The sequence below is a fragment of the Lepisma saccharinum genome, chromosome 26, assembly GCF_977018435.1.
Source record: "Lepisma saccharinum chromosome 26, izLepSacc3.1, whole genome shotgun sequence".
NCBI classification, from domain to species: Eukaryota; Metazoa; Arthropoda; class Insecta; order Zygentoma; family Lepismatidae; genus Lepisma; species Lepisma saccharinum.
In genome coordinates this window covers 43,515,546-43,542,484 of record NC_139254.1, presented here as the reverse complement: position 1 = coordinate 43,542,484, position 26,939 = coordinate 43,515,546, and the positions used below count along the sequence as shown (strand labels likewise).

At 36.8% G+C, this 26,939-nt stretch overlaps 1 protein-coding gene across 3 annotated transcripts in view; it reads right to left on the bottom strand.

Moving 5' to 3' along the window:
- The window catches only part of LOC145979374 (uncharacterized), a 124,455-nt gene that overhangs the window by 29,334 nt on the left and 68,182 nt on the right, over positions 1 to 26,939 (bottom strand). For all 3 annotated transcript variants that reach the window (XM_083112240.1, XM_083112242.1, XM_083112241.1), the window contains exons 6-10: positions 20,020 to 20,116; positions 18,681 to 18,805; positions 11,089 to 11,192; positions 6,766 to 6,867; positions 2,687 to 2,924 (exon numbers count right to left, since the gene is read on the bottom strand). In XM_083112240.1, coding sequence (XP_082968366.1) covers positions 2,687 to 2,924; positions 6,766 to 6,867; positions 11,089 to 11,192; positions 18,681 to 18,805; positions 20,020 to 20,116 — 666 coding nt within the window. The remainder of the gene's footprint in view (positions 1 to 2,686; positions 2,925 to 6,765; positions 6,868 to 11,088; positions 11,193 to 18,680; positions 18,806 to 20,019; positions 20,117 to 26,939) is intronic.

Below are 26,939 nucleotides of genomic sequence, written 5' to 3'. Positions count from 1 at the left end.
AAGAAGCCAAAAACCTAATTTTATCTAACTTAAACTGAAAAATTTTCTGGGGAGAGGGGTCGAGCCCCCTGTGCCCCATCTTGGATACGTGCTATTATCAATAACAGGGTTACGGAACATTCTCCGTCTTGCCTCGATAATTATTTCTCTCCTTAAATTATTGTCACATTATTTTATTTCACATCACAAGAAACCAAAAACCTCATTTTATCTAGTGTAAACCTAAAACTTTCGGGGGGGCTCGAGCCCCCTAAGCCCCCCCCCCTCTAAATACGTGCCTGGTTTGGATTCGAAAAAAGTTATTTATGTTGAAAAGAAAACTTCAAAATGCCCTACGCAATCAGAGTGTATTGAGGGTCTTTATTTTAATTCTAAGACAACCAAACCTGACCTTCCTAACATAACCACAAAAGTATATATTGACAAAATCTTAAGTAACCGCTAAAACTGTATGTGTTAACAGACATACTAAATTGAAATCTAACCATGTAAAAGTTGCATTTGTAGTATGATGAAATCGTAATAGAACAAAAGGAACTTGGGCCCATTTTCACCACTTTTCAGCATAATTTCATTCTACATGCAAAAAATATGTAATATTACTATCGGCATCAAACCAACATTCCTAACCTAACAACGATGTGTGACCAGCGTACGTTTAATTCCTCTTTTCGCACCAGATTTTAAAAAATAAATTCATTTGACATGCACAAAACACGTGCATATTCGAATAATGACGTCACTGATACTGCATATAATCACTAATTTCTCGGGTGTAACACATCTCTGCAATGTAAAAACTACAACAACGAGCAAATGAACTAGTTGATCAGGTTGCTTCTGAACGAGTCGCCAACGAAGAACTCAAATTCACAGAACGAGTTCACGGGGGGAACGAAGTAGTGAGTCCCTTTGTTTTTACTAGGCATCCGCATCCGTCCAGTGTGACGTCAACCACAACCAGTTTACGTGAAATTCTGCTCTTCAAGGCAGAAAGTATTACATTGTCTTTGGTTCAAGGAGTATACAGTTATTGCAGATCCAAAAGCAATGAACTGTCCGAACACCAACCTGCTCCACTTCACGTACCAAAAGAGAACGGGTTCCAAACGGGTGTGTTCTTGCAGAAAGGAAATTTAATCATTACACACAAAGCTAAAGCGTCGCCTTACAATCAAGGGATCCCGGGTTCGATACCCGGTGGAGGCACAAGTGGTTCGGATCCCACTTTAAACTGTAGGTCCAGTCCCGATTAGCCTTACTGTGCATAAAGTGGACTTAAAACACCAAATCAACAACAACAACAAAGCTAAAGCAACATTTTATCCGCAAGAAATTCTCAGGATAGCTGGTGCGTAGGTTTAGTCTTGAATAGCTTGTTCTCTAAGGAAAAATCTCAGGCCTCTCCAAATTCCGGTCTTGAACAGATTCACAAGAACGAGTCGCAAAATGAACGGATCCAAGAACCTAGATCCGAGAGTGAATAAATATAGAATTGAAATGCAAAGGAACCATAATTTTGTACGTAACAGACTAGAAGTCATAATGACGAAAGGAACAAGTTTCTGAACTGAATTTTTTTGTGGAACTGGAATCACAAGAACCGAATTCGGAAGTGGAAATGAACCGTTCATTCATTTTGTAACTGGTTCTCATGCAACTCCAAAATGCGCGTAAATTCCAGAAAATATGCAAAATTCCCTGACTATTCCCTGACTTTTCCCTGACCAACCAAATTCCCTGACTTTTCCCTGTTTTCCAGGTTTTCCAGTCGCGTAGCAACCCTGAATTAATGCCCAGTATTACTCAACACGACTTCATGGTGCTGTACCTGGGGCCGTTTGGAAGAAAAGACCTGGAATGTTGTCGAAACATGTCATTCTTCTCCATGACAATGCCAGGCCACACAAGGCCCATTTGACTCAAACAACACTGGCCAACTTGCACTGGGAGGTTTTACCACACACTCCTTACAGTCCAGATTTAGCCCCCCAGCGATTTTCACTTGTTTGGGGCTCTTAAAGAGCATTTTGGCGGGATGCACTTCCAGACAGATGAGGAACTCAAGAACGCTGTCCTGCAGTAGTTACGAAACGAACCTACTTCTTTCTACGCCATAGACATCATGGAACTTCCACAATGATGGCAACGGTGTCTGGATGTTCAGGGGGAATGCTTTGAAAAACTGACATAGTTTGGTGCTTCTATGTATGTATATTTCCTGTCTAGAAATAAAAGTCTTGGTGAACCTTGAACAACCCTTGTACAAGTAACCTTGTACAAGTACCATCCAACTGGAATATAACATTTAGTAACAAATGGATTAACTATTAATTTGCACTGCAAATTATTGAAGCATGTGCAGATATAAATTTCCTGAGACTTAAGAAGTTTCAACACACTTCCCATCAACAGAAACTGTTTCTTACATGCAATGATGGTATTATGCGATGGGGAGTCCCTTCCATGTCAGAATAACAGCACATGGTTTGTGCTCTCCCTGGCAGATGCCATTTTGACTTTCACAACTGCAATACTGCCACTGCACAACTAACACACAGGTCCTATAACTCATCCAAGGCCATAATGTGCATCTATCTTTTGGCAATGCCTTCATCTGAACACCCTGTAATTTTGCCGCATTTACCACAAGACACCAAGATTTAATAGAATATTTTCTAAATACCTGTGTCTTCCACACTATTCTGATTCCCTCCAGTGGCTTCAGTTGTTTTGTCCTCCACATATTCCCTACTTTCATTTATTGCTAGGTCTTCGGAGTATTGTGGTGAACACACAACATTTTCAACTGGTTTCTCATTGGTGGAAGCTGCACACGGAGTCTCAAGGAATGGTACAGTCTCTTCCTGGGAAGGGCTTCTTGAGTGCACAGGGGATGGGGGAGAGTATGCCACTGATGACAGCTGCAAATAAAAACCAACAGGGACTTAAGTCACTTCCAAAAGACACACCACCGATGGAGGCATCAAAACAAAACATCTTAGCAACTGGCCTACTGCTAATTAATTATTGTGCATCTTGTTTCTGGTTGGAGGATTGTGCTGTGTAAGCCCTCAGTTTAAGGCGTAGGTAAGACATGGATATTTCTGGGGCATTCCAGCTGTGTTCATTCACACATACAATGTTAAGGTTATAGACATGCAATAATTTTCAGATTGATTCATAATTAACCGATTCTGTAGAATTATGAGGTATTTTGTGGTGTCTGATTAGAAATGAAAAAAAAAACTTGAGTAGGATTGCATAACATGAATGCGTGAAAAGTATTGACAAAAATGTGTTAAGTGTATGATGCTTTAAAAAATGTAGTAAATTTTGACTTCATTTGTCTGTGAAGTATATAGGCTACTGATGATGATAATTTTTTTTGGTGAAATATGCAAATTATATACATTCATGAGTATTTAAATGCTAATGCAATTAAAAACAACAATAATTTCCAGATTGATTCATTGTGCTATTTCCATGGAGGACCACTTGTGGAATTCCCCTACTATGGGTATCTTTTACAGGATGTCTACCAAAAGATTAAATACAAAATTCTTGACTTTTTCTTGACCTTTTTTCGTTTTTCTTAACCTTTATTTATTTGACCCTTACTTAGGAAAAGTTGGAAATTAACAACTAGGAAAAGATAGAGAAAGCAAGTCTTACTCTCGTTAAATACAGCTTCAGTTTTCATCTTAACTGGCCTTTTGGTAGGGATTGTTCATTAACCCCTTAAGTGTGGATGGTGTATATATACGCCCTCTGCATTGTGCTGCTGTAGTGCGGAAAGCATATATAGTCACACAGATGTTTGGTGAGATAGTTCTAGCTTTGATTGATTGAGTTGGTGTTTTAAGTTCATTTTATGCACAGTAAGGCTAATTGGGACTGGACCTATAGTTTAGAGTGGTATCCGAACCACTATGTGCATCCACCGGGGATAGTTCTAGATGTAGTAGAAACAAAAAATAGTAGCAAGATAGGAAAAAGACGAAAAAGAAGAAGACAAAAAGAAAGAAGAAGGGATTAATTAGTTTTGTCTTCCTCTTTTTCATCTTTTTCCTCTCTTGCTACTATTTTTTTGTTTCTACTACAGCTAGAACTATCTCACCAAACGTCTGTGTGACTCTATATGCCACAGTAAATAGAAGATAGTTGAAACAAACAAAGCGTATATATACGCCTTCCACATTACAGCAGCAACATGCGGAGGGCGTATACTGAATTTGACGAAAAAAACTACATTTTCCAGTAGCAACTTGTTCAACAAATTCCACACTTAAGGGGTTAAATAAAAATATATTTTATTAGTTGCTAATTTCAAACTTTACCTAAGTAGGGGTCGAATAAGGCTAAGAAAAACGAAAAAAGACTCAAGAATAAGTCATGAAAAAGTCAAGAATTTTGGATTTCTTCTTTTGGTAGACACCATGCTTTTACATGTGGATAATGCATCACAGACTGCATTTGGAAGACCATCGAGGCTCTGGCGTATGAACCCACAGCCAGTATAAACTTGTGTGGCTCATGTTGTCTTCCCTATAAATTTGTGATTGACCCTTCATTCAACATATCTTACCACCTTTCATCCTCATCTTCGCAATTAGCCAAAAGGGGCAGAAAAATGAAGTAAAACAAACAAAATCAATCAATCAGTCATTGTGATAGCCAAAATTCTTGACCACAAGTATAATTCCTTGACCTACTTGTTTTCTTTACTTTCTCTTGACTGGTAAACACCCTGTTTTATCACCAACTTTGTCACTTCATACCTTACAAATGGAAAAAAAAGTGACATATTCATGGCTTGCTTGCCAAATACACTATTAACTTGCAATCTTGCCACCAATGGTTGCAGGTTCAAGTCCCATCCTGATCCCAGGTATCCATTTAATCATCATACACCCTCATTATTATTAGTTTTGTTTTTTCTTATTGGATATATATATATATATATATATATATATATATATATGTTTGTATGTATATATACTGTTTGTAACTGTAGACTCTATTCTGACAAAAGGCAGCCCCGATGGTGCAGTGGTAGCCCCCCAAGTGAAAGTATTGAAATAAAGAGGGATGCTTTTTTTCTAGACGAAAGGCTCACCATAAATAGTTGTTGGGAATAGTATGATTTGTTTATTGAAAATAGCATAATAGCGGAAGAGGTTATTAGGATGTATACAGATAAGTATATAAGTCAGGTGTTATCTTCTGATGTTATTCTTAGGATGATTCAAGATATGTGGTTAATTGATGAAAAGGCTATGATTTTTCGTAACTGCTCCAATAATTGCTGATAGCCCGATTCTGATAATTAAAATTATGTTTAAATTATTAGTTACGTAGCTGAATAGTGTTGATGGGGCAATTTTTTGAATGGTTGTTATTATTAAACAATTGATTCATTATTTTCCTGTAGTTTACGGTTATTACAAGCATAAGAAAACAGTTTTTCATTGTGACATTTCAGGAGAACACACTCTCCCTTCATCAGACATTTATTTTCATTTTGACTAAAGATACAGTTATAACAATGGTTAGCAAATTTTTATACAAAAATAATCTGTTATATAATGGATGTTGTCAATGTTACATTGTTGTAATATAGAAACTTAACTGTGAAAAGAAGCAGTCTGAAGGGAGCGTGTGTTCTCCTGAAACGTCACAACGAAAAACTGTTTTCTTATGCTTGTAATAACCGTAAACTACAGGAAAATAATTCTACAATGCAAGCAATGCGTACATACAAGAAAAACTATCAATTGATTCATGTTATTTCTTCTATAACTTCTGGTTCGATACCCGGTGGAGGAACATAGTGGTTCGGATCCCACTTTAAACTGTATGTCCTGTCCTGATTAGCCTTTCTGTGCATAAAGTGGACTTAAAACATCAATTCAATTCAATTCTATTCTGACAAGGGTTAGGTGGGAGAACAGCGTACGCTGAACCTCGCCCACTCAATAAAAATATATTTTTATTATTATCATCATCATTGCAATTAGCCTAAAATGGCAGAAAAGTGGCGTAGAATAAGAAAATTAGGAATGTATTTATTTCTGTTTTATAAAATACATAAACCAATTCTCTGCCTGTCTACAGATAATATTCATAGTCTCTCTCTTTCAATGATTGATTTGGTTTATTTTACTTCGCTTTTTGTGCCACTTTTGGCTAATTTACGAAGATGGGGGTGAGTGATGATATGATGAAATTGATGAATGGACACTCACAAACATCTATGCCCAGGCCAAGATTCGAACCCGGGACCCCTGGCATCATAGCACAATGTGCTAACCATTCTGCCACGGGGGCCGGCTCTCTCTTTCAAATGAAGTACTTATGTTACTCATTAAACTGATTCATAATGTTCTATTAATTTTGGTGGCCAAAGCAAGCACTTCCGTTTAGTGTATGTGTGTATGAATCACTGCATTTTTCATTTCTTGAGACATGAAAATAAACCACTGCAGATAGGGTATACCACTTTTCCATAACTCACCACAGAAGTAAGGAAAGTATTAAATAAATAAAGTGCTAATTGAGTTAAGCGAGGGGTGAAACATTGTTGATTCATTCCCAAGTGATATGTACCACTTGTCACTTCTGTGTGAAATCCTCTATAAAACCACTTGCAATTATTACTTTTAGGTGGCAATTACTCATTCCATACTCATTACTTCAACACAAATACCTGATGAACTTACGTGATTGTTATGTGCAATTTGAGTTTCCATTTCTTCAACTTACCGCCAGTTCGGGAACTTTTGTGGAACCCTTGGACAGCAAGGAGTGAAACTGGAGAGCACGGGATGGTATGTGAACAGTTAGCCTTTTGGGAGGAGGAGTTACCTGGAGAAAAATTAACACAAAATAAAGAACATAATACTTGTTAACACTTTCATAAAAAATGTAAAAATGATCACAGAAATAACACAGCATGTTATTACATTTAATATTCAATTATATCTAAACACAGAAAATGTGTATTGCGTTAATCTGAACTTGTAAAATATTATAAATAAGAATTTCATTTCTTTAATCTGCTCAAAGTTTACTGGCTGCCTTGTACTTTAACCTTAAGCAGATGGGTAGGATTATTAGGGGTCTAAGGGGAAATACCCAATTATCAAAATTTCTTGAAAATTACGACTTTCGAAAATGTTTCCTAATTTCCATTTTGTTTTTCAAAATTGGAGGACGGGCATTACATATCCTTAAAGAGTGGTCTTTTGTTGTGCTTCCCTGCAAGTTTGGTCCATCCAGCTTCTGTAGGGCCAACGCTAGAAGCGAAATTCCAGAATTCTTTTCCGTAAGCTGCCAACATTGTTATTTTCATACATTGATATTATTTCCCCCCCCCCCAAAAAAGTATCTGCCTAATTTCAACAAAACTTTGCATGGTTGTAGGAATTAAGGTGGTCCATCATAACACGGGGAAAAAAAAAACAAAAAAAAAACAGATTTCAACACATAGTTGCTTATTTTGTTCCATCAGATCTGTACATATTCTGTGCACAATTTTGTGACAATAGAAAAATATTTAGGGGTCGCTCAAACCCCTCAAAAATGTTCCATGCAGTCTATATGAAGTATCATATGTTAATATTATCTTGTTATAAAACTTAAAACAAATAGGTTATTTTGTATTATTTCTTAGCATTTAATGAACATTTAGCATTAGCACTTAGCATTTAAATATTTTAATGAACTTCTTCTATCATCCAGTTCTTTTTTCAAATGTGTGTGTTCTTTCCTTGTGGAATTTAATGCAGGGGGGGGGGTGAAGTGTTGCCTTCAATTTTTTACAACCTTACATTGTATCAAGCATTCGGACAGAATGTTCACGATGCTCACGGCAGCTGTTATTGCCACAGCTAATAGACAGAATCTTGACAGCAGAACACTATTGAGTTCCACAGTGAAGCACAAGCGAGCTGTCCATCAAGAATTCGTTGACAAAATGAGTTTGTGAGGAATTTTGTAACACCAAAAAACTTCCCTTGGTCTTGCATTGGGATAGTAAGTTGACGAAAGATCGAACAAATCTGAAAGCAACTGTGGATTGATTTCCAGTGCATACCTCTTTCATCTTACGAAGTTTACAAAATAATAAGTGTTCTAAAGCTACCACATCTGGAACAGGAGAGGTACAAACAAGGAGAAAGCATGCAGCAGCTTGCTGCTCTTTTGAGTGCTGCTGCATGACATTGTGGGCATGATTTCCGATATAACAGCTTCTAAGACATGAACAATGAGAAGTGTCTACATTCTGTTGGAAAAAGGCATTGCAATAATTTTCTTTTCAATTTTGTTTAGGAGTTTTGGCCAAAACGTAGTGAATATAATTGTAAGGTGCTGGAAGACGAATGACTTAACGTGCCACATGCATGAAAGCTGAGATTAGGTACATACAGATATTATCTTTGTTACGTGCAAGAATATCTACAAGGTTCCTCAATCAATGACTTACTTATAGTCAGGTTGATGATCTGGAAGGAACAAGTTTGAGGCCCACTTGCAATATCTTGGGAGCTCAACTGGTTAGAGAGAACGTACCTTCTAAGGAAAAGCAGGAAATGACAACCCATCTTAAGGCTTGTGATGAAAACTGGAGTTCAATATGCATCAAACTGACAGACTTCCAAAGCTTAGATATAAAATGTTAATTTGATTTTATAAATTCTGCCTCTCTTTTTTGTAACAAATTGCAATTGTGCAATAAATTGTATCATTGTGATAAAAATTCATCTCATGGTGCAAATAGTACAATTTTGTTAATAATTATTTAATGCTGTAAATGTCTCATATACGTTGCATATGCATCCTTATGGCTAAACTTCATGTCGCTTGAGCGACCTCTAAATTTTATTCAACTGGGCATATTTTTTGCAGTAATATATGTTTATGGAAAAGGAACAAAATTAGCAACTATGCAAAATAAAATTCCCCCAAAATTTTTTTTGGGCCACCCTAACCTACATACTACATTTTTCATTCACTTTGGTCTATTGTGGTGGTCACAATAAATTTTTTAAATCTGATTTTCTTCTTCTCCTTCTTCCTCCTTTAACTTTCATTATTAAAAAAAGGTAAAAGTGTTCCCCTGTGCTTAGCAACATGCCATGAAGGCATATAGGGGGTGTGGGGGTAACGCCCCACACTTTCTTGATCCGGTCATGAGTGGGGGTGATGTGATCAGCATCACGGCCCTGACCGCCTTTACCCCCCAGGGTTTCCCCCAGGTACCCATGTCATTCGATGCTGGGTGGGTGCCGGAGCCGCTTCCAACGTTAGAAAAGTTCCCGGATTTGAACCGGCCAGTGATCGAACCCAGGACCTTGAGCATGGTAGTCAGACGCGTTACCAACTGAGCCACCACGGCCACCTTAACTTTCATTATTGGGAGGTATAATGCATAAATATCACCTCCGCTGAAAGCTCAGTCATTCTGGAAAAGAAAAAAATATTTCATCTCTCTATGACAATTAGTTCTCTAGCTACGAAATTTTTTGGACACAACAGGCAAGTTTTAAAGAGTGCACACTTGAAAAATTCCATCCAGACAGGCCAGACATGCACTTGAGGTACTATCCACTAAAGTTAATTGTTACAGCATTATTGCTTATTACCTTTTATAACTGACAGTAGATTTCATTGTATACTTAGCTGTTGAAGGAGATGTACATGTAATTAATTGAGCAGATTAAAGAATTTCAACCACTAAAAAAAAACAAATAAGTTTTTATTCATAATATTATTTACAAGATGAATATGCTACATTGATCATTTGGAAAGAAACTCATTTGTTGAGTGATCAAAATGCTAGACCTAAGTCAATGAATTAGTTATTTTTTGAATTGATTTGATTTTGTTTTAAGCCCAATTTATGCAGACGCTAACTAGGGACTGGACCAGCAGTTTTGAACCACTATGTGCCGTCTGCAGGTATCAAATGTGGGACCCCTAAATTACAAGACAACGATCTTACCACTATGCCACTGGGGATATAGTAGTTATATTTACAATGTTCTTCAATGAATAGTATACAAAGCATGTTACATATGATCAGTTTTCATAGCTATGTATTAATAATAACACTATCATACAGAAAACCTCGATTAATGGAAGACAGTATGATAAAACGTTAATTCCAGCATTTGGTTTCAACTTAGTATAAAAAGGCAAAGTTCTCCCCTGTGCTTAGCACCACGCCATGAAGGTGTATAGGGGGTGGGGGGGGGTAACGCCCCACACTTTCTCGATCTGGTCATGAGTGGGGGTGATGTGATCAGCATCATGCCCCTGACTGCATTTACCCCCCCAGGGTTTCCCCCAGGTACCCACGTCATTGGATGCTGGGTGGGTGCCGGGGTCACTTCCGTTAGAAAAGTTCCCGGATTTGAACCTGCCGAGGATTGAACCCGGAACCTTGAGCATGGTAGTCAGACACGTTACCGACTGAGCCACCGTGGCCACGAGTATATCCACTTGAAAATTTATCTAATAAAAAACACAAAACGTAATACCTGCATCAAGCCATACCCTGCCCTGGTTTGGCGGGAGTCATAATCCCTGCTAAAAAAAAAGAAAAATCAAATGCTGGGCTGACCACTACTGAAAAAAAGAGGGCACTTTATGGACATATTCCCTTTTTGAAAATCCTGGGCACACCATCAGGTGAGAAATCACCATCCTCTTTCAGAAACAAAGACGAAGTTCCGTATGACCTACAGGCACATGACTGTAAAGTTCTGTTCAATAAAGATTTGTTCAATCAAATGTTAAGAAAATTGTTTGTCTTGATATTTTCTACATGTTGTAAATTGTGTAGTTACTGTATGGCAACAAAATCATTTTCAGTGAGATTATTTTGCGGTAATCATTGTTCTTTCTGATTTGCTCCAGATACTCTTGTGTACATGTATAAAATATGGCAACATTTGTATTTTTCCCTCTTCGTCTCTGATATTACCCAGTTGGAACGAAGTTCCTACTGTCAAAGTTACTTATTTGGGTAACCTGTACCAAAACCTTAATGATAAAGATTAAAAAAAATGATTTGTTACTTACATACGTGTCAGCCTGCCTCTTATTGGAAATCTCGTGGATGGTGGTGCAAACTTCAAAAGGCTCTTCAGTTGCTGATGGAGTTTGAAGGGCACTTTTGGAAGGAGCTGAAACACATGATGATGATCTGACATCATTAAGTGGAAAGCTTGAAACTGAAAATGGTAAAAATTGCAACAAATTTGATATTGCATACAAGGCAATAAAGAAGAAGAAAACAATGTCTCTCAACAGCTTATCCACAATTATAGTTGACCTGATACTGATACAATACCTGAGACTGTGTTACAGAATTTTATCAACTGACCAGTGAACCTAACACTACAACTTTCAGCTCTTATAAAAATGTGCTACTGAACTTTATACATGATTTTGCTTCCTCTTATAGTATTTTATGCAATGAATTTTATTTCTATTTGATAATAATTGTATAAATACTGAAAGTGGCACATGGTATTATTTTCACAAAGCATTGATACATGTGGGTTGTCCAGGCCCCTAGCTAGAATTGATCTCCAGGGAGGGCTCACGGGTTATCAGGGGGGTTTTGTAAACCAAGTCCATTTTTAAAAAAAATATTAAATGAAGGTTAACTATATGTGTGTGTGGGGGGGGGGGCTTATTCATTTATAAATATCATATACTACACAAACACTACATTTTTCTACATCTTTTAAAACATCTCTTGAAGTGTTAATTGACTGATACTGAAATTATCATTTACACACCCCATAATATTTTAGATGATACTGATATATACCGTATATCACACACAAAAAACTCACAATATTTAATCAGAGTGCCTACAGTATATTCCACCTCCGACCAAAGCAATTAAACTCCCAATCCTTCCCAAAACTTGGGAGCTGATGTTGATCTTTGATGCAGATGCGGAGGAAACTCGCATGATGACATGAAAGTCACATTTCTGTCTAAACGGGAGGTTGCAACAGGGACAGTGAAGGTACAGATAAAGAAGCTCCCCTATGAAAGAAATTTCTGAAGTCTAGAGAATATTCTAAATACTTGCAACATACTTCTGCTCATAAACAAAATGAGTGAATGTAATAGATACTGTTCATATTCTGTCCTTAAAGTTGTGAGTTGTCTACATTTTCACTCTTCACTGCAAACAAATTATGCAAAATAGTTTACCTAATGTAAAGGGGGCTGAAGGCAGTTCCAGGAGGGGCTGAGCCCCCCCTGGCCCCTGCCTGGCTACAGGCCTGGAGTTGTCTAATTGGCAGAACATCGGACTGCTATGCATGGTGGGAATGTTTCCAACATTCTGAATGCATGAAGTGATTCACCAAGCCTCTAATAGGTACAGTGGGGAGATGGATTAAAAAGAGAGGTGCTAAATGGATTATATTAAATTAAATTATAATTAGAAGGGGGTAAAGGCAGCTGGAGCATGGTTCTGATCATATAACCTACACAAGGGCCAAGATCATGAATGTGTGGAACCCAATCTCTATGCCCCTTATGTGCCTTCATGGCATGGTACGATGCCAACTTTACTAATCATAAAATGGACATCATATGCTGTCCTTTCATTAATCTAATTTTATCTACCCAAGTAACCACAACTGTTGGGCCAATGTCAGGTTTTACGTGGGAAAGGTTGGCTTGCGTTGGTCTTACGTTGGGCCAACAATGGTTGCCAACGTTTGCCCAACCATGGAAAAGTAAGTCAAAATCAGTTTTTAAAAACAACTTTTTCATGCTAAGACAACTTCCCAGAGTATGCTGTAAATTCTAAAGTGTAAAATAAATGACACGTAGCAGTGTTTCTTTTTGAATATTTCAGTCACAGCACATACAGAAAATATAATATATTTTTAATGAAAGTAGAAGCTATTTTAACTTGCAGTCACTCACCAGTCCTTTGTCAGCCACCATGGATGAAATACGTGTTAGGATTGCTTACTGTTTGTCTCTTTTGCTGTAGTAGAACAAGAACATTCTTGCAGGTATTATTGTGAAGGTGGTTAAGAAATGTTATGTGCAAACTAGATTCCATGAAAGGTGGAAAACTAAATATACTCTAGAAGGTTTTTCTGCTACCACTTGAAGGTAGGTTGCCTTGAAAACAATGATACCGTGTGACTGAGAAAGTGCTGTGTATTTTTTTATTTTCATAAATAATTTGTACTATTGTTTACATTTTGGCTTCACAATAAATTATGTATATATCAGAACACAAACCTATCATTCTTTAGTTTCCAGTACATTGGGCCAGCGTAAAACCATATGTTAGCCCAGTGTAAAATCCACACGTTGGGTCAACATTGGAACCATGGCCAAAATTGCCGTTGCCCAACGATATGTTTTTACATTGGGCCAACCAATTTTGGTTACTTTGGTAATTTTATCTTTGGGGACTTTCACATCTTAGTGAAAAATATAACTACCTCAATCACATTTAAGAAAAATAACAAGTTATGTGTGAAATTATAAAGTGAATCATCAATTCGACCTAGCTCACTATGTGTCTGTGTACTGTGCCACAAAATATAATAAATATGCTGCAATACAGTTGATCCTGAGTTATGTGTATGTCAAGGTGAAGAGAAAATAATACGTTTAACTGACAATTACTTACAAATCAGATTTAGATTCCATGTCATATCATTATTAAAATATTGTAATTGTATCTATTTTGAGGAACAAGATACGGTGTGATATATGTTATCTATTTTGAGGAACAAGATACAGTATGATATATGTTCTTTTTGCCACGAAGTGGTAAATTAATGATGTAAAAGTTTGATTCTTACATACATTACATTTGCCACTATTAGTGAACACACCGCAGTAGACACTAAAGTTTTAGTGAACTAGAATTTTTCATACTGAACTTTAACATCTTTTCATTCTTAATGTTAACAAGGATTCCCACATAATATTAACGTTACTGTAAGAAAATGCAAAAAATTGTTCAATTATTGAATTTATGTGGATTCGCGTCCACTTCCCGTATACATTTTACTTTCTGGTCAAGCATGTAACTTTTCCTCTTTCTTGTCTCCATGGTCGACCAATAGGAACTTAAAATGTTCACTGAATGAAGAAATCTTTGTACTGTTTTTATTATGCAACACAGCAAACGTCAGCTATCGGCATCTTTTTAACGTGTGTACTATCCTATCACGATTACGTAGAAAATAAATACGTCTCATATTCTAAATAACCGAGGCAAATCTTTCTCCTTTGATTTCATGCCACATGCCACCTCTTCTAGCCTTCTCTGTGACACCCCCACGCAGCATACATTTTTCTCTCAACTTGAGACTGACCACGTGTATGCCCTCCTATCGTGTCTCGTATTTAAAACTCGCCTTGTGTTTTTGTAACGACAAGAAATATATACTTCTGTGACATTGCTATAGTTTGGTTACGTACAAATCAACAGTATTTCATGAAAATGAGTACGTATAACACCAACTTACATATAAATGTATTACGTACAAATAAGGTTTAATATGGTTTTAAATTATATTTTGCTGGTACCTACAGTAATTTACGTATATAACAGAATTATGCAGAACTGAGTTACGTATAAAGCAGTTTCAACTGTATATGTTTACAATATTTAACATCAACATGTTTGTTGTTTATATTCTCTTCTTTTTAATAAAAAGACTATTAGAAAACAGAAAATAACAATGCTAATAGGTTAAAAAAAGACATTGCAATGTAACATGACTAAAGAATAAATGTTTTAAAACAAAACAAGTCAAAGATAATGACTTGATTTGATCTGAATATTTTTGGGTGTGTCAGCACTTAAAGGCTATTTTGCACCTGTCATATTATATGGGGTCCAGCCCCTTACCTTATCGAAAACATATATAAGAACAGAATTGTACCATAACTAAAATAACTTAATGTCGTTAGCTGAAACATTCTGACTGGTTAAAAGCTGAGGCTGTAACGGGGCACTCAGCACACACAAGGACAAAATACAGGACAACACACACAAAATTATACTGGCCATAGTGCAAGTTGCCATAGCCTCTTACGTCTGCAAAATGCAGTCCAGGGGTGTACTATGCGGAAGTCAGGTTGACTTTTGGGCACCTTAGCAGAAGGTCGCCCTTAAAACCCCTCAAACATAATGAATTACCAAATTTAAGTTTGGTGTAAAAATAAATTTGAGATGAACTGGAATGACTAAGGGCAAGCTGATACTATTTCAATTGATTCCTAGTGATACTAATGGGTCATTCCATGTCAAATCAGGCAGGAGTTGACCCTCATAGTCACCGATTTTGATGATATTTGGTACACACCTTTGCTTTGCTCCAAAACTGATACCTGAGAAAGGATTTTGCTGAAATATGATTATTACGAATTATATGAGGGTTGTTCAAAATGTCATTTTTGAGCAACACGCTCTTATCAATTAAGTATATCTTGGGAATGAATGAAGAAACAGAAGCGTTCTTGAGCTCATTGTAAAGAGAAAAGACGGTTACACATTATGAGATGATCAAATGTTCAAACTTAGTAAAATTTGTACATTCTGTTCAAATGTTCAAATTTCAAGTTTGAACAGCTCAAAACACCCCCAATCACTTTTTCTCATTTTTTGATATTCTTAACTACCATCCTTCCTCTTCACACTGAGAAAGTTTTATAAAGATGTTTTTTGATATAAGGGAGAAAAATGAGATTTAAATTTGTCCTGCATCAGCAATGAACTGAGATGCAGCGTCCCTATGATGAGACTTTTCATTTGTGTCGCGCTAAGGGATATATATATACTTACTGTTCAGGGACAGATGATATTCCACTTGATAATTGGCTTCATTTTGTGCTGTTATTGCTAATTTATACGTTACTGTTTCCATATTTTTAGCTGCGTTCGTGGGGATGAGATGTGAGTGTGTTGTGAAAACTGCTGTGTTAGACAAAAAATGAAGGGGGGAAAAACGACGAATGTCGGGAATAATTCCGTAAAAAATGGATTTTGTTTAGTTGTTAGAACACAACTGATTGATTGATTTGATATTTTAAGTCCACTTTATGCACAGTAAGGCTAATCGGTACTGGACCTACAGTTTAAAGTGTGTTCCAAACCACTATGTGCCTCCACCGGGAATCGAACCCAGGACCCCTTGATTACAAGGCGACAACACTTACACTGCGCCATCGAGGAGGCTCTTAGACCACTACTAAAAGTACAAAATCTCAAAAGTTCATGCCGTTCTCCCCTGAGCTTCCCCAAAAGCATCGGATTCACAGACTCTTAGTTACTGGCCTATATCTAAGCAGTTATTTTCTATTAAACTTTTGATCCTCATTAGATGGACTGAAGAAAAGGTAATGTTTCGTTGTTCAATAATGTAAGTGGGTTTCACGTTATGTAAGAAATCATCTTTTAAAAAAGACAAGTCTAGCTGTACTTTTAGAAGTTTCTCCATTGTAACTTTCAAATAAATTATGCGATAGAAAATTAGAATAAAAATTATAGCCTAATTTATAGGCGTTAAACTGATATAAGTTTTAATGTATTTAATCAAAGAATCACCATAAGATGTGTCTCCAAATAGAGGACTTCGTACCCAGCATCTTGATTAGTGTCCAGCGGCTAATTATTGACGAATTGTTACACTTTTTGAGAATAGCAAGAAACTTGGTAATATAATTGTTATGACATTTGAGGTATTTCCAGTCGAGGAGTCAATCGCTATGTGCGTGCTGATGCCTTCCATGTTCAAAAGAGTCCACTATATTAGATACTTTTGGTTTGATGTATCTCGGGAACGGTGACACCTATCAATGTCTGGTTTTCTCAGAAGTGCCTAAAATAGTATAAACTTTCACACTAAATCAATAAACCTATTTTTAAAAAGTAAACGATTCTTTTGTGAAAAAACTAATTTTTTAAAGCATTTTGTGAGAATAACTGCATGTTGAAAGTTATGTTCATGGTTATCTTCTTACATTTTCAGTCATATAAATTAGAGCTAATTCCAACATCTCGAAATGAGGTCTCAAGCAATAAAATTTGGTATAATTGTCATTTGTCAACTTTATAAATATAAAAATAGTATTTAATCTAAAATTTAAATTAAAACTTCTAACAAACATTATCCAATATTACAATATATAAAATACTATCATTGGATTTGAGAATATTTCTAAGACTGCTAACTATAAGTAGGACAATTGGGTGACGACCTTGGGAGAGGGGGAAAAGGGCAGTTAATTTTCTTATTAGAGAAGACTTAGCATTAATAGGCCATAATGCAAGCAAAAAAGTGGCAAAAAAAGTTGATAATTACCCCAAGTCCCCCTAATCACCGCCATTACTTCTAACTCACAGTTATTCTAATAAAATATTATAAGTAATGATTCTTTACTCAAACATGCCTGACATTCGTCACTTTTCCCCCTTCATTTTTTTGGCTAACACCGAAGCTTTCACAACATGCTCACATCTCGGCCCCACGAACGCAGCTAAAAATATGGAAACAGTAACGTATAAATTAGCAACAACAGCACAAAATGAAGCCAATTATCAAGTGGAATATCATCTGTCCCTGAACAGTAAGTATATATATCCTTTAGCGTGACACAAATGAAAAGTCTCATCATAGGGACGCTGCAGTTCAGTTCATTGCTGATGCAGGACAAATTTAAATCTCATTTTTCTCCTTTATATAAAAAAAACACCTTGATAAAACTTTCTCAGTGTGAAGAGGAAGGATGATAGTTAAAAATATAAAAAAATGAGAAAAAGTGATTGGGGGGTGTTTTGAGCTGTTCAAACTTGGAATTTGAACAGAATGTACAAATTGTACTAAGTTTGAACATTTGATCATCTCATAATGTGTAACCGTCTTTCCTCTTTACAATGAGCTCAAGAACGCTTCTGTATCTTCATTCGTTCCCGAGATATATTTAATTGAAAAGAGCATGTTGCTCAAAAATGACATTTTGAACAACCCTCATATAATTCGTAATAATCATATTTCAGCATATTCCTTTCGCAGGTATCGGTTTTGGAGCAAAGCAAAGTTGTGTACCAAATATCATCAAAATCGGTGACTATGAGGGTCAACTCCTGCCTGATTTGACATGGAATGACCCATTAGTATCACTAGGAATCAATTGAAATAGTATCAGCTTGCCCTTAGTCATTCCAGTTCATCTCAAATTTATTTGACATGGAATGACCCTAATGGAACAATTTAAAATTCGTCTTGCCTTTATATTTACAAGAAACATAACAAAATGGAGGATTCATTGATTGATTTGGTTTATTTTACTTCGCCCTTTGTGCCACTTTTGGCTAATTTGGGGAAATGGGAATGAGTGATCACATGATGAAATTGATCAATGGACACTCATAAACATCCATGCTCAAGCCAGGATTCGAATCCGGGACCCCTGGTGTTGTAGCACAATGTGCTAACCACTCTGCCACGGGGGTAGGCAACAAAATGAAGGAAATTTGGATTTAGTTACTAGAACAGTAAAATTACTGGCCATTTTACCAGTAACTGATACGCTTTGCTTAAGATAGACAAGTTAAATAAATTAAAATCACTCATAGTCACATGCACACATTCATAGTCACATACCATTTGACAGTTCATCAATGTTTGATGGCCACTTCACATTACTTGTGCGAATACCCTTCTTTCCACATTGATTTTGAAGTTGCAACTTCCTGTTCTGGAGACTAGTGACTTTCTTCTTCAGATTCCTAGGAGAGTAAGTAAAAAATGCCAAATTTAGTTTTTACTGGTGTTTTCATTTTTAAGAATTACTTCTTTTTGGAGTCAGTTATCACAAAAATAATACAATTTCGACTACTGCTAGCATTTGCTATTTTTCTGCACACATATGCAGAATGTCTAGGACCAACACTGCCAATAAAAAAGGCTCGAAAGTCATTCCCTAGCATTTATTGCCATGTTGCTTGTATACAGTACTAAGGAAAAGAAAAAAAAAACTGGAGGGCATGAATAAATCTCTTATCAGTCACTATGTGCGCTAGGTGACAGACATTCTGGGGACAGGACTTTGTGGACACTCTGTATAATGTTTCCATTACAGATCCATTAACAAATTCTCCAGGTTGTCTTTTGAACCATTACAGAGAAATGCACTTTACCGGACTTCGCTCTATAAGCACACTATTTAACATTGTGCTAACCTATTCTCGCAGTTTATTACACAAGAGTCTCTACAGAGTTCTCTCCTTAAGTGCTATACCTCTAATTTGAGCTACGAGCGCACTTTTTATCATAGCGCTAACCCACACCCAGTTTATCATGCAGGAGTCACTATATGTGCATGGTTCTCTGTGTCAATCCATCTGGCTCTATGCAACTGTATATCTTGTCTAAATCCATCTGTGTACGAGAGAGTGCAACGAGTCGGAACCTGGTATTTATACCTCCGACAAACTGACCTGCTCCCAACCACTGAGGCGAAAGCCCTTTCGTTACCTTTCAAAACAGAAAGCTGTTAAGGGAAACAACAGTTGGCTTCACCGGGTACCGAGCAAGAAGCAACCTAGGCAAGAGCATTTACGAACAAATAAACTTTTACACATATATTTTCCATCGTACAGCTGTCTGCGTTAAAAACCACACAGCAAGTGATGGAGCAGCCACAGGCTGAACTCCGACAATGAATAAAGAATTTCTAATTCTAAGAATATCTAACTACATGTTCACTCTGGAACTGGCAACTTTCAGGGCAAACACTCACTTCCATTTTTGCTATCTTTTTTTTTTTTTTTTATGACTGAAGATGAGGCCTACAGTTGCAAAATTTTAAACAGCTTCTGGCGGATATTTCCCATTTCCTACTTATTTGCTATTTAGCCCTTCTGGTCCTCCTTCCTCTCATTCAACTCTCCCACCCCTTTACACAGACACACAGAGATATATAGAATGCATATATACTTACATCAATAACTGTTTCTGCTGGGACTGTGATTCTTCCAATTTCCTCATCTGAACTGCAGCTGCAGCAAATTTTACAGTCAGTGCTATACATTTTTGTTCTGGGAAAATACAAAATCACTGTGTAAGTAAACCTACAGCTAGGTTCTTCTCTACAATAATATAAAATGATTAATTGTTTTCATGGGCCTCCCTGATGTCATAGTTGTAATGCCATCACCTTGTAATCAAGGGATTCTCGGTTCAGTACCCAGTGGAGGCATATAATGTTTGACATCCCACTTTAAACTGTAGATTCAGTTCTGATTAGCCTATATAATGTTTTACATCCCACTTTAAACTGTAGATTCAGTTCCGATTAGCCTATATAATGTTCTACATCCAACTTTAAACTGAAGATTCAGTTCCGATTAGCCTATATAATGTTTTACATCCCACTTTAAACTGTAGATTCAGTTCTGATTAGCCTATATAATGTTTGACATCCCACTTTAAACTGTAGATTCAGTTCTGATTAGCCTATATAATGTTTGACATCCCACTTTAAACTGTAGATTCAGTTCCGATTAGCCTATATAATGTTTTACATCACACTTTAAACTGTAGATTCAGTTCCGATTAGCCTATATAATGTTCTACATCCAACTTTAAACTGAAGATTCAGTTCCGATTAGCCTATATAATGTTTTACATCCCACTTTAAACTGTAGATTCAGTTCTGATTAGCCTATATAATGTTTGACATCCCACTTTAAACTGTAGATTCAGTTCTGATTAGCCTATATAATGTTTTACATCCCACTTTAAACTGTAGATTCAGTTCCGATTAGCCTATATAATGTTTTACATCCCACTTTAAACTGTAGATTCAGTTCCGATTAGCCTATATAATGTTCTACATCCAACTTTAAACTGTAGATTCAGTTCCGATTAGCCTATATAATGTTCTACATCCCACTTTAAACTGAAGATTCAGTTCCGATTAGCCTATCTGTGCATAAAGTTAACTTAAAACAAAACTCAAATAAACAAACAAATTATTCTTGTATGTGTGTGGTAATTGCACTACATGCTTTCTTTTAATTGAAGTGGAATTTCTTCAAGCTGACATCAACTGTTTTTTAGAAAAGTACCCAGTTTACATGAACTCTCTTTCGTAAATATTTGTTGAATGTATGACTTCACCCATTCCCATGCATTACTATGAGATGAAGGCAAGACGCTCAGGGTGATCCATGTAAAACCTCATGCAATTTCATTCACGATTCATTTTGCTGCGAACAAAGTTTCAAATTTCCCCACACATCTTCACATGTTAGGTGTTTAGTAATCGTATCTGGCGAGCATCACAGCTTATGCTATCTGATCTTTTCCTGCCAGATGAGTTTGGTTGTTGAAGAGCTGTGGTGTATTTTGTTTGACAATGAGTTGCAATGATGGAGGCCTATATTTGCACAGCTTTATTCAAAGAAACATGGGATTGTTTCACTTGTTTCTGGATAAGCTGCATCCAGGAAAAAAAGCACCATACATGATTTGGAGTGGAAGTGGGACACAACAGGATAAGTTTTCAATGTAGGAAAAATAGACAGCCACGTGTTCAGACACCCACTATTGTTGTTGACATCCATGAGAGGATTCTACGAAGCCGAAAGAAATCAACATGGAAGTTATCCTAGCAGGCACATGTCAGTCAAGCAACATGCCAACGTGTAATGAAATCGCTTCACGCAAACTCATACCAAGTAATAGTAGTGCAAGAGTTAAAGGAGAGAGATAAGGTTGAGCATGTGAGATATTGCAATTAGATACTGAATGCGATCGTAGATGGCCATTTGATTTGAACCCACTGCAATACTACATGTCAGATGAAACATGGTTTCACCTCTCCAGACATGTTAATGCACAGAACACCAGGTGTTGGAGCACAGAAAATTTACATTTGCTGCAATAACAGCCACTTTATGATCTGAAAGATGGTATGAAAAAAGATGGAGGTGGGTAGATTGTGATTACAATATTGTTTGAAGTCACTCACGTACATGGACATAGCATTTTGTAGGTTAGTTGCATGTTACTCACAAATGCAAAATATAGAAGAGGGAAATTTAAAAATTGTACTTACGTATGTGAGTATATGTTCCTACAGTAGGAACATATACTCACATACGTAAGTACAATTTTTAAATTACCCTCTTTTATATTGTACATGGACATCTTGGAGCAATTCTTCGAGCAGTTAACTGACAACAAGAAAACTGTTTCTTTCAGCAGGCTGGGGCAACTTGACATACATCATGAGTGTCCCTTAGCAGAGGTCATGAGGTATTCATGAAGCATGAATGGTGAACAAGCATGGGCATAGCCAGAAATTTTTGTACGGTGGTCAGCCCATTCATAAAACTTGAATAGTAGAAATAATATCAATAATTACACTGGTCAACAATGAAAATGCTTCGGAGATAAAAGTAACCAATTCTTACTAATTTGAGGGTGCTGATAACGAATATGATATTAGTTTTTGAAGATTGGTTCGAGTTTCGAAGAAATACATTATTGCCGGATGTGCTCCGGCCCGCAAAATAAGGGTTCGTGTGACAACAGCGGCTGCCTCCGTATTTCAATAAATATCCATTGTTTGACGGTTAGCTTTATCACTATCCTTATCTCTAGCACGTGATCGCTGACTGAGAATCATCAACCACATCACGCTCAGTTTGTATTGAAGATTTTGCCAGGGGAAACATGTTCCTGTGTAGTGTAGTTCTAATTTGATCTTCCGGACATGGTCGTGGCGAAATTTTGTGTATGTTTGTGGTGTATTTTTTTTTTTTTTATCGTTTTATGACTGTACTGACCAGAAACTTGTCGCGTAAATGTGTTAACAGTGCAGACAATTTTTGTTATGGTTGCGGCAAAATAACATTTGTTCATCAAAAAAGAAATTTCACGCCAATCATAAAGAAAGCCTACCACTTGTACTTTGGTTGTAAAGTGGAAGATATGGACAAGAAGTGGGCAAAACACATTTGTTGTAATACGTGTTCGACAAACTTGCGGAACTGGCTACATGGAAAAAGACCATGCATCCCGTTTGCAGTTCCAATGATATGGAGAGAACCGACAGATCATACTTCAAACTTTAATTTTTCCATGGTTCCTCCAATTAAAGGCCTATCCAAAAAGAAAAAGTGGACTATCACTTATCCTAATATTCCTTCAGCCATTCGTCCTGTGCCACATTCGGAAGAACTACCTGTTCCACAACCTCCCGCATCGTACTCCAGTGATTCATCCGACGAAGAGCAAGAGGCGGCCAAACTCGACGCAGGAATGCCAAATCCTGTTGCAGATTCCTCGACATCCATCGATCCTGAATTCACAGCCAACATATCATCATCTAATTGCCATCTAATCACTCAACATGAATTAAATGACCTTGTGAGGGACCTGGGGTTGTCAAAAAGTGGCGCAGAACTACTGGCATCCAGACTCAAGCAGTGGGGAGCTCTTGCTGAAGATGTTAAAGTATCCGTGTTTTGGACACGTCAGAAACCACTGGAAGAGTATTTTTCAGTGGAAAGTGACATACTGTGTTGCAAAATGTGACTGGTCTTATGAGTAAACTTAACATAGAACATAATCCCAATGAATGGTGGCTGTTCATAGGTGCATCAAAACTAAGTCTGAAAGCTGTGTTAGTGAACAATAGAAATGTGTTGCCATCAATCCCAATCGGTTATGCAGTGCACTTGAAGGAGACTATGCGAACATGGAAAACTGCTGAAAGCCATAAAGTATAACGAATACAATTGGAATATTTGTGCTGACTTCAAAGTTCTAGCCATACTTCTTGGCCTGCAGCTCGGCTGCTGCTTTTTATGGGAGTGGGATAGCCGTGATAAGGCTTCCCACTACTTAAGGAAAGACTGGCCACTCTGTAAATCTTTGGAGCCAGGAACAAAGAGAGTTCAATATGTTCTTTTGATAGCTCCCAGCAGGGTTTTACTTCGTCCCTTACATATTAAACTAGATTTCATCAAGATCTTCGTTAAAGGTATGAACCAAGCCAGTGATGAATTCAAGTATATTCTGCGTAAATTTCCACAAATTAGTGAAACTAAAATCAGGGAAAAAATATCTATTGGCCCTCAGACTCAAGAACTCCTCAATGATCCTAAATTTGATGCACTGTTAGAAGATATGGAGTAGATTGCATGGGACTCTTTCCGAAACGTGGTGACAATTTTTTTGGGAAACGTGCCGACTCAGAATTATAAGGAACTAGTGGAGCACCTAATATCTTCCTACCAAGCAATGGGGTGTCATATGTCACTAAAAATACATATGTTACACTCCCACATAACCTTCTTCCCAGGAATGAACATGGGGAACATTTCCATCAAGTTATATCTACAATAGAGAAACTATATCAGGGCCACTGTTGCAAGTCTATGCTTGCTGATCATTGTTGGACAATCGGCAGAGATGTTCCAGAACCACAATATAAACGACAGGCAAAGAGCCGCCATTTGTAATATCCATGTAAGCAATGTTTTTATAACTTCCATTTTGTACTCGTGTTAATTTCCTATTAACACCACATAACACATATTTCTTTCGATTACACTTAAACTTGAACCAATTTTTATTATTATTTTTTATTTATTATTATTATTATTATTATTATTTTCGTATTCAGCACCCTCAATTCCATAAGGAAATGTACTTTTCATTTCCGAAGCATGAAAAAAGTTAAAATTTGTTGTCCCGTGTTATTATCATGGTTATAATTATTATTATTATTATTTAATAACAACTCTTGTACTTAAATTAGAATATTCCAATTTTATTACAAAATAATAATAATAATAACCATGATGATGATGATGATGTTGTTTGTATTATTATCGTCATCATATCGTTGGAGAGATTTTTCTACTCGATTCGCCAGAAGAGTGAATATCCAACACAACTGTTTCAGTTTTCCAACCTCTCTCAAGAAAAAAGGCTTTAGCAAGTTAGGGGAAAATTTCGGTGATGAGTTTATGATGTGTGACCTCTCACATACAATTTATTTTTGTAATTTTGCACTAAATGGTAGAATATGAAAACACAACTCGTCTTCTGTTTGAATACTAATTAACTGGACTTTCACAATGTAACTATCACGGTTCTCCCCAAATATGTAACTATGGTGCATACTATTCCTGAGAAATTTCTCCGTCGAAGCAAAATTCATCTCGTGCTCTGGGGTTTCCTTACTTGAATTCAAGCCACTACCTGTGACCTACCCGCCTGCCTATGCTCTGCTACATTTCAGGCAACCATGGACCACACAAGGATTACACTCCACTGAATCTCGTCGTTTTTCTTTGATTTCGGACTTCACTCCAGACTGCTTAGTGTATACTGATGCTACCCCATCTTCCACTGCAGCTGTGTTTGAAACAGGGGAAGAAATTTTTGTGTATATCTGGGATACTAGTTATCCAATTTTCTACATGAAGTGTAGATTTAGTGTTACATGATTTTAAAGTGTTATTGTTTACTGACAATGAGGTGGCCCATGCACTGCATGAACTGTAGTGTGTGCCATGAACCTAACCTGTTGTATCTTTCGCATATTGTGTATAAACTTTGTGCTTTCCAATATGGCCTCTGCTGTCACCAGACTTAGATATGTGTGACATTTACCTGTGGGATTGCCTCAAGGGTAGTGTTCATGAAATTAACCCATGGACTGTGTATATCTGAAATTCAAGTCCGTTATATCAACCATATGGTATTGCAGAACATGATTCTACAGACTCAATGTTGAACAGAAGCTGGCAATAACAACTTCAATCACCTAATGTAAAGGGTAAGTACGTGCTTTTCCATACAGATGTTACAAAACACATGTAATTGAAAACTGGGAGCTGGCTCAGTTGAATTTGGTTTTTCATTGGCCCACACTGTATCATCAGCACAAAGAAAAATGTTTCAATAGTGAATGCAAATAAAAATAAACTGTCCATTTAACACCCTATGGCTGGCTCACTGTGGTTCCCAAACAATATTCAACTCAATTGTCAGGTTCATAGCTTACAGTCAATAATTCAAGTAAGTGTGTTCACTTCCAAACTTAGCTAAAACGATTTAAGATTTAAAATAAATCACCAAGGAATTTAAAAGTCTACTGGATTCATTTTGTGTTTTAAGTCCACTTCAAATACAATAAGGCTAATTGGGACTGGACCTACAGTTTAAAGTGGGATCCGAACTACTATATGCCTCCACGGGGTATTGAACCTGGGACCCCTTGATTACAAATACAGGCACATATTTTTGCTAAATAAAAAAGCAAAATTTCAGTACAAAAACAGTCAATTTTGTGTTCAAAAGTGGTAAATAAAATAACATTTCAGTGTTAGCAGTGAAAAATTGGATCAAAAGCAGTATGTAAAAATGAGATTTTGGTTTGAAAATTCTAAATATAATCCTAAATTTGATTTAAAAGCTGCACTTATTACACAAAATAAACACATGCCTTCTAATAGTACATTTACGTAGTTATGTAGTATTAAGTTTATTCCTGTATAAAGGGTCCATTTTTGCATCTCAGATATTTACAGCAAAATAACAAACTTCAGAAAGTTTTGCGTTGGTAAATAAACACTAAGTTTCGTTTTTAAGAGTCTATTTTGCATTTTGCAGTTCATTTCGCATCATTTCGTGACAAAACAGGGTAAGAAAATGTACCTTACACCTTTCTGAAACATGGAAAATTAACATTAAAATGTGTTATTTCATATTTCGTCAAAAATGAAATATGCAAGCCTTTAATAACAAGGCAACGATGCTACCACTGGGCCATCGGAGAGGAGCTAAAAGCCTACTGGAAAAGTTAGTAGACTAGAGCTAGCCAAGGAAGATGAAAGG